At 42.5% G+C, this 13020-nt stretch overlaps 1 protein-coding gene, 1 non-coding gene and 1 pseudogene across 30 annotated transcripts in view; all 3 read left to right on the top strand.

Annotated features, from left to right (window-relative positions):
- The window catches only part of Usp54 (ubiquitin specific peptidase 54), a 100923-nt gene that overhangs the window by 35279 nt on the left and 52624 nt on the right, over positions 1–13020 (top strand). For 26 of the 29 annotated variants that reach the window (XM_063274518.1, XM_063274535.1, XM_063274515.1 and 23 more), the window contains 2 exons: positions 20–754; positions 4262–4354. In XM_063274518.1, the coding sequence (XP_063130588.1) occupies positions 608–754; positions 4262–4354 (240 nt within the window). In that variant the 5' untranslated portion in view covers positions 20–607. Of the gene's footprint in view, positions 1–19; positions 755–4261; positions 4355–13020 lie in introns of those variants that run through there. The other 3 variants (XM_063274538.1, XM_063274532.1, NM_001008863.3) reach the window with 2 other exon arrangements.
- Positions 6120–7830, top strand: Ncl-ps1 (nucleolin, pseudogene 1; annotated as a pseudogene).
- On the top strand, positions 11998–12078 carry Trnat-agu29 (transfer RNA threonine (anticodon AGU) 29). The gene has a single exon. It is a non-coding gene; the product is annotated as a tRNA-Thr (tRNA).

Genomic DNA, 13020 nt, shown 5'->3' on the forward strand with positions numbered 1-13020 from the left:
TTTTTTCTTTCTGTTAAAGCTCTCAGGCACAGCTGGCTATTCTGGTCTCAGAAGAAAAGAGAAGAGGCTTTCTGAAGGTCTGGTAGAGAGGAGAGAAGGAACTTGGAATACAGCTGAAAGGTGGTGTAGCGAAACAGCAGCAGCAGTCCTACCGAGAAAGGACCCAGACGACGTCTCCGCTGGTTAGAGCTTGTCTCTAGAAGATGGTGAGCCACGGCACCAAGGGGATGAGGAGTGCCTTGGGTTCCTGCGCCTTCCTTCAGTCTTCAGTCCTCCAGAAGCACTATAAAGAGGGCTGAAGAACAAGCTTGCTTGGTCCCGGACGCTGTTGTCTTGAAGATTCCGTCTGTCCCACCAGGACTTTAGGGAGGCAGTTTCAGCAACAGAGAAGGAAGCAGGACTTAAGGACGTCTCTACATTGGTCGTGTGCCTAGTTACATTTTGAACAGTGGGCGGGTGAAGGGCAGCTTTGGCACCTGGCTCTAAGGAGACACCTGAATTCCCTGAGTTTACAGATGTGATGTTTGAGGACTGCAAAAGACACAGGTCCCTTGCCAAAAAGATATAAAGCCTCCTTTCCCCCACTTTTGGGCTAATGTGAACAATAATGTCTTGGAAAAGAAATTACTTTTCTGGAGGCCGAGGTAGCGTTCAAGGAATGTTTGCACCTCGGAGCTCAATGTCTATTGCCCCCAGCAAAGGCCTCAGCAATGAGCCAGGGCAAAACAGCTGCTTCCTCAATAGCGCGCTACAGGTAAGCCCACCTCCTTCGTGTTGGTAGTGCTGTGTCTGCAGACTTCCAAATGTGAGACTTGAGGGCTCCCCAGATCATATTTTATGTTTATCTGTGTGGTTTTAGGCAAAGCTTTTTATCCTTTTGAATGTCAGTTACCTAGTATAGAACTGGAGAGAATGGTAAAGAATTATTAATGTGTCTTGAGAATAGTCTCTCTCTCTCTCTCTCTCTCTCTCTCTCTCTCTCTCTCTCTCATGCGTGTGTGTGTGTTCTGGTGTGTGTGTGGGTGCACATGTGAGTGTCGGCTTTGGCGATCCTCCACCTCTGCCTACCTAGCACTGAGATCACAGTCAGGGCTGCCATGCACACCCAACGTTTACTGGATTCCAAGGATCTGAACTCTGGTCCTCTGCTTGTGCAGCAAGTGATTGGCCAACCAGCACGTCCTCCAGTTCCAAGGATATCTAATGTTGTTTTTCAGGTGGTAGAAACTCTAGGTGTGCTGTGGCCTGGTTTTCCAGAGCAGTTTTATTATTGTTTTCTTCACAAAAGATTATTTTTATTAAACTATGTATAGGCATGTGTGTCTGCATGTGAGTATAGGTACTCTGGAGACCAGGGGCCTCCTAAATTACAGAAATTATAAGCTGTCATGTGGGTGCTTGGAATTGAATCTGAGTTCTCCGGGGGAGTGGCAAATGCTTTTAAGTACTGCACCATCTTTCCAGACACAAATCTCCCCCACCCCCTTTTTAAAGATAGCATCTCACCGTGTATCCCTGTTGGTCTAGAACTCTATGTAGACCAGGCTGGCCTTGAACTCACCGAGATTTAACAGCCTCTGCCTCCCAAATTCTCAGATTAAAGGTGTATACCCCATAACTGGCTCTTTATTATTTTTCCTTTATATATATATATATGTGTGTGTGTGTGTGTGTGTGTGTGTGTGTGTATATGTATGTGTGTGTATATATGTATATGTATGTATATTGTATATAATGTGTATGTATTCTATATACTTTATTCATTGGTGTTTTGCCTGCATGTATGTCTATCTGAGGGTGTCAGAAGTCCTAGAACTGGGAATTGAATCTGGGTCCTCTGGACGAGCAGCCAGTGCTCTTCACCACATAACTATATCTTCAGCCCCTCTTTTTTTTGGTTTTTCAAGACAGGGTTTTCCTGTGTAGCCCTGGCTATCCTGAAACTTTCTGTGTAGACCAGGCTGGCCTCAAAGTCAAAGATCAGACTGCCTCTGCCTCTTAGGCTGGGATTAAAGGTGAGCACTACCTCTGCTTGGCCATTTATTTATTTATTTGATGTATTGTGCCATTTCTTTCTAGCAAGGAAAACTTTCTTAGACATTAGGGTTATTTTATTTAAAAACATTTTTTGTTAATTCATTTGTATATATGTGGATGCTTTGCCTTCCTGTGTGTGTGTGCACCACATAGGGACAAGACCTGTGGAGACCAGAGGGAGTTTGATCCCTGGGACTGGCATTATAAACAATGGTGATCTGTCTTTTGGGTGTGGGAATAGAACTTGGGTAAGGCCTCTGCAGCCAGTTCTTTTTTTTTTTTTTTTTTTTTTTTTTTTTTTCTTTTCTTTTTTTAGGAGCTGGGGACTGAACCCAGGGCCTTGCGCTCACTAGGCAAGCGCTCTACCGCTGAGCTAAATCCCCAACCCCTCTGTAGCCAGTTCTTAATTGCTGGGTCATCTCTACATCCCCAACCCCATTTAATGTTTTCAAAACTGTTGCTATTACATTGTTTGTTTGCTTATTTACTTATGTGTGTGTGTGGTGTACATGGAGCCAGGGGAGACATTAGTGTCATCTATTGCTCTGTACTGTATATGTTTGTGACAAGGTTGCTTAGGGAACCAGGGAACCTGAAGCTAACATTTCAGTTAGGCTGGCTAGGCAGAGAGCTCAACACCAGGATCATGAGCATGTGAGTGCACCTAGCTTTTATGTGGGCGCTCTTACCCACTGAGCCATCTCCTTAGCCCTATGGTATTACTGAGAGAGAGAGAGAGAGAGAGAGAGAGAGAGAGAGAGAGAGAGAGAGAGAGACAGAGAGACAGAGAGAGAGAGACAGAGAGAGACACACACATACACAGAGAGAGAGAGAGAGACAGAGAGAGAGAGACAGAGAGAGACAGAGACAGACAGAGACAGACAGACAGACAGACAGAGGGGGGGATAGATCTTGCTCTGTCGCTCTGGCTGGCCTGGAGCTTGGCATGTAAACCAATGCAGCTTTTTTTTTTTTAAAGATTTATTCATTTATCATATACAAGTACAGTGTAGCTGTCTTCAGACACACCAGAAGAGGACGTTGGATCTCTTTGCAGATGGTTGTAAGCCACCGTGTGGTTGCTGGGAATTGAACTCAGGACCTCTGGAAGAGCAGTCAGTGCTCTTAACCACTGAGCCATCTCTCCAGCCCCCAATGCAGCTTTTTTTTTTTTTTTTTTTTTTTTTTTCGGAGCTGGGGACCGAACCCAGGGCCTTGCGCTTCCTAGGTAAGCGCTCTACCACTGAGCTAAATCCCCAGCCCCAATGCAGCTTTTTAACACAGAGATCCACTTGCCTCTTAGAGGTTTGTGTCACACACCTAGCAGCCCACTATTACTTTTTTATCCTATTGACTTAAAGGAATTGTCACAAAGGTAAAATTTTTACATTATGGTTCAAACTTCTAATACAAATGTAAAGCTCTTCATCCTTTTCTTGTGGAAACCATTCATTTTGTACCATTTATTGGTGAGTTGTTCCTTTACATGGAACCTTTGCTAAAGTGTTCTATCACATGGAGAATCCCTTAGTCCAACTGTACAGCTTTTAATCCCCAAATTTCTTCTTTAACATCACATTTGACTTTTGTCACAGGATGTTTTCACTAGGTGACTTATTTCCTGTTCAAATGAATGGCTTTTCTAGAATATGTTCATTTGTCATTCTTGTTAGTTACTTTATCCCAGTTTCCTCCTTTGATTTAAAAAATGTTTTACAAGTTTTTTTTTTTTTTTTTTCTTTTTTTCCGGAGCTGGGGACCGATCCCAGGGCCTTGCACTTGCTAGGCAAGCGCTCTACCACTGAGCTAAATCCCCAACCCCTACAAGTTTTATGCACGTGTGTGTGTGTGTGTGTGTGTGTGTGTGTGTGTGTGTGCGCGCGCGCATTTGTGTGTGGGTTTGTATGCAAGAATGCAGTGTGCCTATGGAGGCCGGATAAGGATGTTGGACACCATGGAGCTGGAGTTCTAGGTTTCTGGGAGCCGTCTTCTGTGGGTGCTAGGAACCAGATTCCGTAAGAACAGTCTGTGCTCTCACCACTGAGCTTTCTCAAGCCTGATGCTTCATCATTTTGAGCCTTGTTTTACTATGATAAGAATGAGCTTTTGTCCTGAGAATAAAGTTTTTTTTTTTTTTTTCTTCAGTCAGTCCCTGTTTGCTTGAGTTCTTGACTTTATAGTTCAAGGCCGTTTGTAGGATAACGGGTTTCCCCTGTTTTGGAAGGTTTTGTGGCACTTGGACATCTTCCGCCGCAGCTTTCGGCAGCTCACATCTCACAAGTGCATGGGCGATTCCTGCATCTTCTGTGCGCTCAAGGTAAGGCCGTGAAGCTGCTGCTTCTTGGCATTACAGGTTGCCAACTTGCTACTAATGAGGAGATTTGGGTGATTAGGACAATTCTTAAGAACTTGTTACTGAATTATCTTTTTGCAGTTTATAGCAGAAATGCATGTGATTATTTTGCTTTGAAATATTATTGTGCAGCTAGTGCTCCACTCTGAGACAGTTTGCCAGAAGGCATGTATTTGCTGTGATAAGATACTGTTCAAGTGTGCTTCTGCTTGCCTTTTACTTCCAAAGCTAATTCTGAATTTCCCTTTTGAAAGAACAAACAGTTTTTAATGAAACCAGCTATTATTGTTAAAACTAAGTTTAAGAAATTTATTGTTTCGTAATGTTTCCCATTAGATTTTCAAAAATTAAATTTTATTTGTTTTGTGTATTTGCCATGACACTTGTGGAGGTCAGAGGACAACTTTCAAGAGTCCATTCTGTCCTACAGTGTGGATGCTGGAGATTGAACTGAAGTCATCAGGCTTTGAGGCAAATGGCTTTACCTGCTGAACCATCTCACAGTCCCCCTTTGATTATCCTCCCTTCCTCCCTCCCTCCCTCCCTCCCTCCGAGTGTGTGTGTGTGTGTGTGTGTGTGTGTGTGTGTGTGTGTGTGTGTGTTTCTCTCTGTATAGTCCTGGCTGTCCTGGAACTTGTTTTGTAGATCAGGCTGGCCACAAAGACAGGGATCCACCTTTCTCTGCCTTCCAAGGAGTGCTGGGATTAAAGGTACACCACCACGCCTGGTTTCTCATCCAATTTTTTTCTACTACTTCTCTATCTCATATTTTCATGCGGGTAGTAAAATGAATCTGGGTATTTATATACAGACGAGGTGGGGGAGGGAGGGAGGGAGGAGGGGAGGGGAGAGGAGGGGGGGAGGGAGAGAGAGAGAGGAAGAGGGAGAAAGAGGGAGAGAGATTTCACAAAGAAAAAGAAACATGATGGTCCTTGGTTGGTGCCATATCCTTGACCAATCACTGTGTTAGTCTCCTGTGCTTTTGGTTCAGATGAGTAAATCTGTAACATCCATCTCAGTTCAGGGCACGATTCTGGGGTCATTATTTTGTTCATGAAGGTTGAATTCTTTTTTTTTTTTTGGTTCTTTTTTTCGGAGCTGGGGACCGAACCCAGGGCCTTGCGCTTCCTAGGTAAGCGCTCTACCGCTGAGCTAAATCCCCAGCCCCTGTTGAATTCTTTTGTTTGTTTGTTTGTTTGTTTGTTTGTTTTTGAAACAGGGCTTTTCCTTGACACAGCCCTGGTTGCCCTGGAACTTACTCTGTAGACAGGGCTGGCCTTGAATTCACCCCCTAAGTGTTAGGATTAAAGGCATGCACCACCACACAAAGCCTGAAGTCTGAATTTTCATGACTGCTTAGGTGTGATCATTATATATTTAATTTAGTTTCTTTTTAGCTTAAAGTAGAAGTTGTAGTTTTTTTTTTTTTTTTTTTGCCTCAGACGCTAGCTATAGTTGGCAGGCGGTTGTAAGTGCTCCAGAGTCTTCATTACCTGCCGCTCCAGTCGTCTTCGCGTGGGTTCCGCTAAGCTCTTCTGAGCTGCCCGCTCTCTACACACGCCGTCGCCGTAATCCGCCATCATGGTGAAACTCGCAAAGGCCGGCAAAACCCACGGAGAGTCCAAGAAAATGGCTCCTCCTCCAAAGGAGGTGGAAGAAGATAGTGAGGATGAAGAAATGTCAGAAGATGAAGATGACAGCAGTGGAGAAGAGGAGGTTGTCATCCCTCAGAAGAAAGGCAAAAAGGCTACCACAACTCCAGCAAAGAAGGTGGTTGTTTCACAAACAAAAAAGGCTGCAGTTCCCACACCAGCTAAGAAAGCTGTTACACCAGCCAAAGTAGTTCCAACTCCTGGTAAAAAGGGAGCTGTCACTCCAGCCAAGGGGGCTAAGAATGGTAAGAATGCCAAGAAGGAAGACCGCGATGAGGATGAAGATGAAGAGGATGAAGATGAAGAGGATGAAGATGAAGAGGACGATGAGGATGAGGAAGAAGAGGAAGAACCTGTTAAAGCAGCACCTGGAAAACGGAAGAAGGAGATGACCAAGCAGAAAGAAGCCCCTGAAGCCAAGAAACAGAAAATAGAAGGCTCAGAACCAACTACACCTTTCAACCTGTTCATTGGAAACCTTAACCAAGTCTGTTGCTGAATTAAAAGTTGCCATCAGTGACCTTTTTGCTAAAAATGATCTTGCTGCTGTGGATGTCAGAACTGGTACAAATAGGAAATTTGGTTATGTTGATTTTGAGTCTGCTGAAGACCTAGAAAAGGCCCTGGAGCTCACTGGTTTAAAAGTGTTTGGCAATGAAATTAAACTAGAAAAACCAAAAGGAAGAGATAGTAAGAAAGTTCGAGCTGCAAGAACACTTTTAGCCAAAAACCTCTCTTTCAACATCACTGAGGATGAATTAAAAGAAGTGTTTGAAGATGCTGTGGAGATCAGATTAGTCAGCCAGGATGGGAGAAGTAAAGGGATTGCTTATATTGAATTTAAGTCTGAGGCTGATGCAGAGAAAAACTTGGAAGAAAAGCAGGGGGCAGAAATTGATGGACGGTCTGTTTCACTCTACTACACTGGAGAGAAAGGACAAAGGCAAGAGAGAACTGGAAAGAATAGCACTTGGAGTGGTGAATCAAAGACTTTGGTTTTAAGTAACCTTTCCTACAGTGCAACAGAAGAAACACTTCAGGAAGTATTCGAGAAAGCAACCTTTATTAAAGTGCCCCAGAACCCACATGGCAAATCTAAAGGGTATGCATTTATAGAATTTGCTTCATTTGAAGATGCTAAAGAAGCTTTAAATTCCTGTAATAAAATGGAAATTGAGGGCAGAACAATCAGGCTGGAGTTGCAAGGACCCAGGGGATCACCTAATGCGAGAAGTCAGCCATCCAAAACTCTGTTTGTCAAAGGTCTGTCTGAGGATACCACTGAAGAGACCTTAAAAGAATCATTTGAGGGCTCTGTTCGTGCAAGAATAGTAACTGATCGGGAAACTGGTTCTTCTAAAGGGTTTGGTTTTGTAGACTTTAATAGTGAGGAAGATGCCAAAACTGCCAAGGAGGCCATGGAAGATGGAGAAATTGATGGAAACAAAGTTACCTTGGACTGGGCCAAACCTAAGGGTAAAGGTGGCTTTGGTGGTCGAGGTGGAGGCAGAGGAGGTTTCGGAGGCAGAGGTGGTGGCAGAGGCGGAAGAGGCGGATTTGGCGGAAGAGGCCGGGGAGGCTTTGGAGGCAGAGGAGGCTTCCGAGGCGGCAGAGGAGGCGGGGGAGACTTCAAGCCACAAGGAAAGAAGACGAAGTTTGAATAGTTCCTTCCATCCCATTCTTTCCCTCTTCATTTTAAAGAAAGGACTCTGGAGTTTTTACTCTGTTACCTGTTGAATGACAGAGCCTTTTAAGGACATTCCAAGACAGTAAAGATCCTAAACTCTGTGCCAGACTTAATACTTCCTAGAGGTTACATTTGGACTGTTGCTTAAGAGCTTGACAAGACCAGCTCTGCCCAGTGGGAATTGGAGTTGTGTTCCTACTGCTTTCCAGCTACAAATGTGGAGATTGGTTGTGGGGGCGGCTTCATGATTCTAATTTGGAAGATTTAATATTTCAAAAAAAAAAAAAAGTAGAAGTTGTAAGCTAAATAGTCTTGAATTTTCTAATTTGCATTGATTATATGCAATAGTTGACCGAACACAGGGTTTTAGATAGTTTCTTATGTTGTCAAGATTAACCTAGACTGGCCTTGAACTCACTACTTAGCTGAGGATGATTCTCTTGAGAATCCCTGCTGTGTGTGCTGGGGTCACAGGCATGCACTACATCAGTTTTACCTGATGCTGGGGTCAAACCTGGGGCTCTGCGTATGCCAGGCAAGCACGTTACCAGTAGAGCTACACTGCTGGCCTTCACTGACACTGTTGTCAGGCATTTGTCTTTTGTTTTCTGTTACTGATACTAATCTGGCTGATTTGGAATTTGCTGCGTATTAGGCTGGCTTTGCACTTAATTATGATTCTTTTTCCCCTAGTTTCCATGTTCTATCTAGCCACCATGATAGAATCTTGGGAAGAGTTATTTGGACCAAAGACATCATTTTTCTACACTTTATTTAGAACCACTATAACTTGTAACAAAACAACATTAATAATGAGAGGAGTATATAATCAAAATATATGCATATGTGAAATTATAAAAATAAACATTATACGCTAGTCATTTTAAATACAAATATTTAAAAGATTATTTATTTTTATGTACATTAGTGTTTTGTCTGCATGTGTGTGTGAGGTTATCAGATCCCCTGTACCTGGAGTTTCAGACAGCCATGAGCTGCCATGTGGGTGCTGGAAATTAAACCCTCATCCCCTGGAAGACCACCCAGTGCTCATAACGACAGAGCCATCTCTCTAGCCCCTTTTATAATTTTAATATTCTAAGTCTTTAATAAATTAATTGTAACATTTTCTATGAGACCCATTCAAAAAAATCCATCCAAAAGAACATTTTATCTAATTTTATAAATGACATTTTTAGATCAGTATAGTGTCTGCTTGGTCAGTAAGTTCAAGGGAAGTCTGATCATTAAAACCATGCTAGGCAGATATTGCTAAGAGATTCTGGGTAGAGCAATTTCCTGAAACTAGAAATTTTTATCTGTACTAAGAATGGATAATTGAGGGGTTGGGGATTTAGCTCAGTGGTAGAGCGCTTGCTTAGCAAGCGAAAGGCCCTGGGTTCGGTCCCCAGCTCCGAAAAAAAAAAAAAAAAAAGAATGGATAATTGAACTTGTGAGACTTCTCATATGCACTGACTGGCTGGAACTTTACTATTTATTTATGTGAAATGGGGTCTCACACTGTAAGACCCCCCTCCTTTATCTCCTCAGTGCTGGATTGCAGGTATGAGCTACTATGTCTGGCTGTGTACTATTTATTGACTTAGGAGGGACTCTGGAGAACCACCTGTCACACTTTTGTTGTATTCTCAGAGTGACAGTTGTTATTAGAATGTGAACTAGTATCTTATAAGCCAGAGAGAAAAGAAAGTTAGCTCTCAGCCTTTATGCTGCATATCCAAAGATGTCTAAGGGCAGAAGGAGACTTGCTTTTCAATCTTTTTGCCTTGAACTTCAGAAAAAATGCTTATGATAGAAGGGTAGATACACTTAGGAGGTCCTAGGTGATATTTTGGGACTTCATGATTCTAAAGATATGTTATAACTTTAGTATTTTCCTCATGTTGTCACTACTGAATCTGACCAGATTTATTTTCTTAAAGTTAGTAGAAAACATAGTGACTTAGGCACTCAGGTTCTGTAGGGAACTAACTTCATGTCATTTTGATTGTAAGTGCTGTTTGCCCAGCAGGTGATTCTGGCAGGTGATTCCAAATGTGTACACAGCCACACACCTACACAGCCACACACCTACACAGCCACACAGCCACACACCCACACACCCACACAGCCACACAGCCACACAGCCACACACCCTCACATCCACACAGCCACACAGCCACACAGCCACACAGCCACAGACCCACACACACTGTAAATATTGATGTTAAAATAGCCAAGCATTGTGTGTGGCATGTTTATGGTTTTTGAGAAATCCTAATGTATTCCAAGTGGCCACAGGCTACCTGTGTCAAGTTTAGTTCATGAATATTTTGTTCTTCTGTTTTAGTGTATGAGTATCCTCCAGTCTTGCTGTCACCTTCCACCTATCCCTCCCTCCCTCCCTCCCTCCCTCCCTCCCTTCCTTCCTACAGTGTCTCACTATGTAGCTCTGACTGGCCTGGAACTCACTATGTAGACCAGGTTGGCCTCTGGAGATTTGCATGCTTCCCTTTCCCCTATGTGCTGGGATTAAAGGTGCTCGCCCTCACACTCAGTTACATGTCTTGTCTTAATTCCTTCAGATCATCTTTCTGTCATCTGGGTTTATCTGCCCTTTCTTTGGTCTCTGTAAAAGTAAAGGGCTGGAATTTTTGTCAGAAAAAATATCCATCCATCATTTAAGTTCTATGTTATTTTGTGGTTCCATGTTACTTTATAGAGATAATTCTCTACTTTTTATTAATGATTTATTTATTTTATATATGCAAGTACACTGTAGCTGTCTTCAGACACACCAGAAGAGGGCATCAGATCCCATTACAGATGGTTGTGAGCCACCATGTCCTTGCTGGGATTTGAACTCAGGATCTCTGGAAGAGCAGTCAGTGCTCTTAACCACTGAGCCATCTCTCCAACCTCTGATGATTCTCTTTTTTTAAATCCCCTCTTCACATTGTTTTCTTTGTTAAAGTTAAGAGGAATGTTTGATGCTGTTAATAAGAACTCATTTTTTGCTAAATATTAGTGACATGTTTGCATTCTTCAATGTTTTATCCTATTAAGTTTAGTATACAAAATTCTTATGTCATATTTTTTTTTCAGAACAGGAAAGTCCTAAGTTTCTTTTGAAGTATACTTTAACATCCTGCAAATTTCATGAAGTCAGATTTTATTATGTTGGAACATAATTGTTCACTGTCATATCCAGACACTCACCTAGAAAATGACCCCACCAGCATGTTCCTAGATGAGCTAAAGGCTAGCAGCTCTGTATGCCATGTTTAGATGAGGATTCACACCCTGTGAATCCTACCTTCACCACAGGCGGTCTTGCCATGCGTGATCTCACATGGATGTGGGGTACTTTAGTAGATGTATTTATTATTTCTGTTTCCTTAGCATCTGTCAAGAGTTCTTGGGTCTCTTGAGTTCACTATGTCTGTTGTATCACGAGTTCTTGGGTCTCTTGAGTTCACTATATCTGTTGTATCCAGAGTGAGTTCCTGGGTCTCTTGAGTTCACTGTCGTATCCAGAGTGAGTTCCTGGGTCTCTTGAGTTCACTGTCTGTTGTATCCAGAGTGAGTTCCTGGGTCTCTTGAGTTCACTATGTCTGTTATATCCAGAGCTTCCAATTGCTTCATGGTGGTTTCTGGATAATACTTACAGTATTGGTGTTTTGTTTTTGTTTTTGTTTTGTTTTTTTTTGTACAATGAAATATACTATTTCCCCTGTGTCATACCCTATTGTGGCATACCCTGTGTCAATTCCTAGAAGATTGTGTCATACCAATTGTTTCTTTCCCGCCTGTGACGAGTGAATGATTTTCCTGACCTAAGTTGTCATCACCCGTAGCCCAGAGTTAGTTTTTTGCTGGTCGCGTTGCGTTGCTCTTGTACTCCCTCCCACAGGGGTCACTTTACTTTGGTGTTGGCGTATCCATTTGTCTGTGTTCTGGAGAGGAAATCCGTCCTCTGTACTTAATACACTACAAAGATTTTGTTCTTCTTCCAGGGATTGTACTAGAGATTTTAGAGTGCCAGCATATAGAACAGAGTACTTTTTGTCATAGGAAAAGAAGAATGTTGCTTTTGATTGACTAAATTTAATTTTTTTCTTTTTTCTTTTTTTTTTTTTTGGTTCTTTTTTACGGAGCTGGGGACCGAATCCAGGGCCTTGCGCTTCCTAGGCAAGCGCTCTACCACTGAGCTAAATCCCCAACCCCAAATTTAATTTTTTTCAATCAGTGACTTAAAAAACACAGAATCCGGGGTTGGGGATTTAGCTCAGCGGTAGAGCACTTGCCTAGTAAGCGCAAGGCCCTGGGTTCGATCCCCAGCTCCGAAAAAAATAAAATAAAAAAAAAACAAAAAACAAAAAAAACAAAAAAAACAAACAAACCACAGAATCCTGCAGTATAACCTGAGAGCTGGCAGGGATGGGGGTGTTCGGTGGGGGTGGGGTGGTAGGAGGAAACAGGTTTCTATTTATTTTTTTAAGATTTATTTATTTTATTTATATGAGTACACTGTCGCTGTCTCAGACACACTAGAGGAGGGAATAGGATCCCATTACAGACGGTTGTGAACCACCATGTGGGTGCTGGGAATTGAACTCAGGACCTCTGGAAGAGCAGTCAGTGCTTAACCGCTGAGCCGTCTCTCCAGCCCCCGCAGGTTTGTATTTTAAGGTGCCCTGAAAACTCTGTATTTAGAGAGCAGACAGGCTGTTTAGCTGGGGCAAATTTGAGAATTCCGGGGAACACAGTCCTTAGTATCTTTCAAGTGGGATGGTGGGCTCCCTCCTTTGAGTAGGCAGACTAGCACGTGGAATAACTGATCTTCACTCCTAGTTAGTCTTTTCTGTAGCAATTCGAGGTTTTCATTGTCCTTCACATGATATCAGAGAGTAAGTTTATTATCCTATACTATTTAAAGGGGAAATTTGATTTCTAGTATGCTCGCTAGAAATCTTATCTAGTAAGTAAGAGTACACATACGGAAGTCTTTATGTCTATCCAGTTGGTATGTGCTTGTATTTAACCTCCTTATTTTGATTACCTCTGAATGTGAGCATAATCGTGTTGTTCTTTGAGTAGTCATCATGGTTCTTAAGTCCTCCTGGCTATGGGGTAGCTTTCATCCTTTTTAGAATTTGGAGTTCAGATTGCACATGCTAGTCAAATAGAAGGGTTTAACTACAAGAAAAAAATATAGAAGTCATGATGAGCTCTTTCCTTTCCAGAGTTTATGGCAGTCTAAAACTTAATACAGACTTAGAATGCACAAG

Source organism: Rattus norvegicus, chromosome 15 (assembly GCF_036323735.1).
Source record: "Rattus norvegicus strain BN/NHsdMcwi chromosome 15, GRCr8, whole genome shotgun sequence".
NCBI classification, from domain to species: domain Eukaryota; kingdom Metazoa; phylum Chordata; class Mammalia; order Rodentia; family Muridae; genus Rattus; species Rattus norvegicus.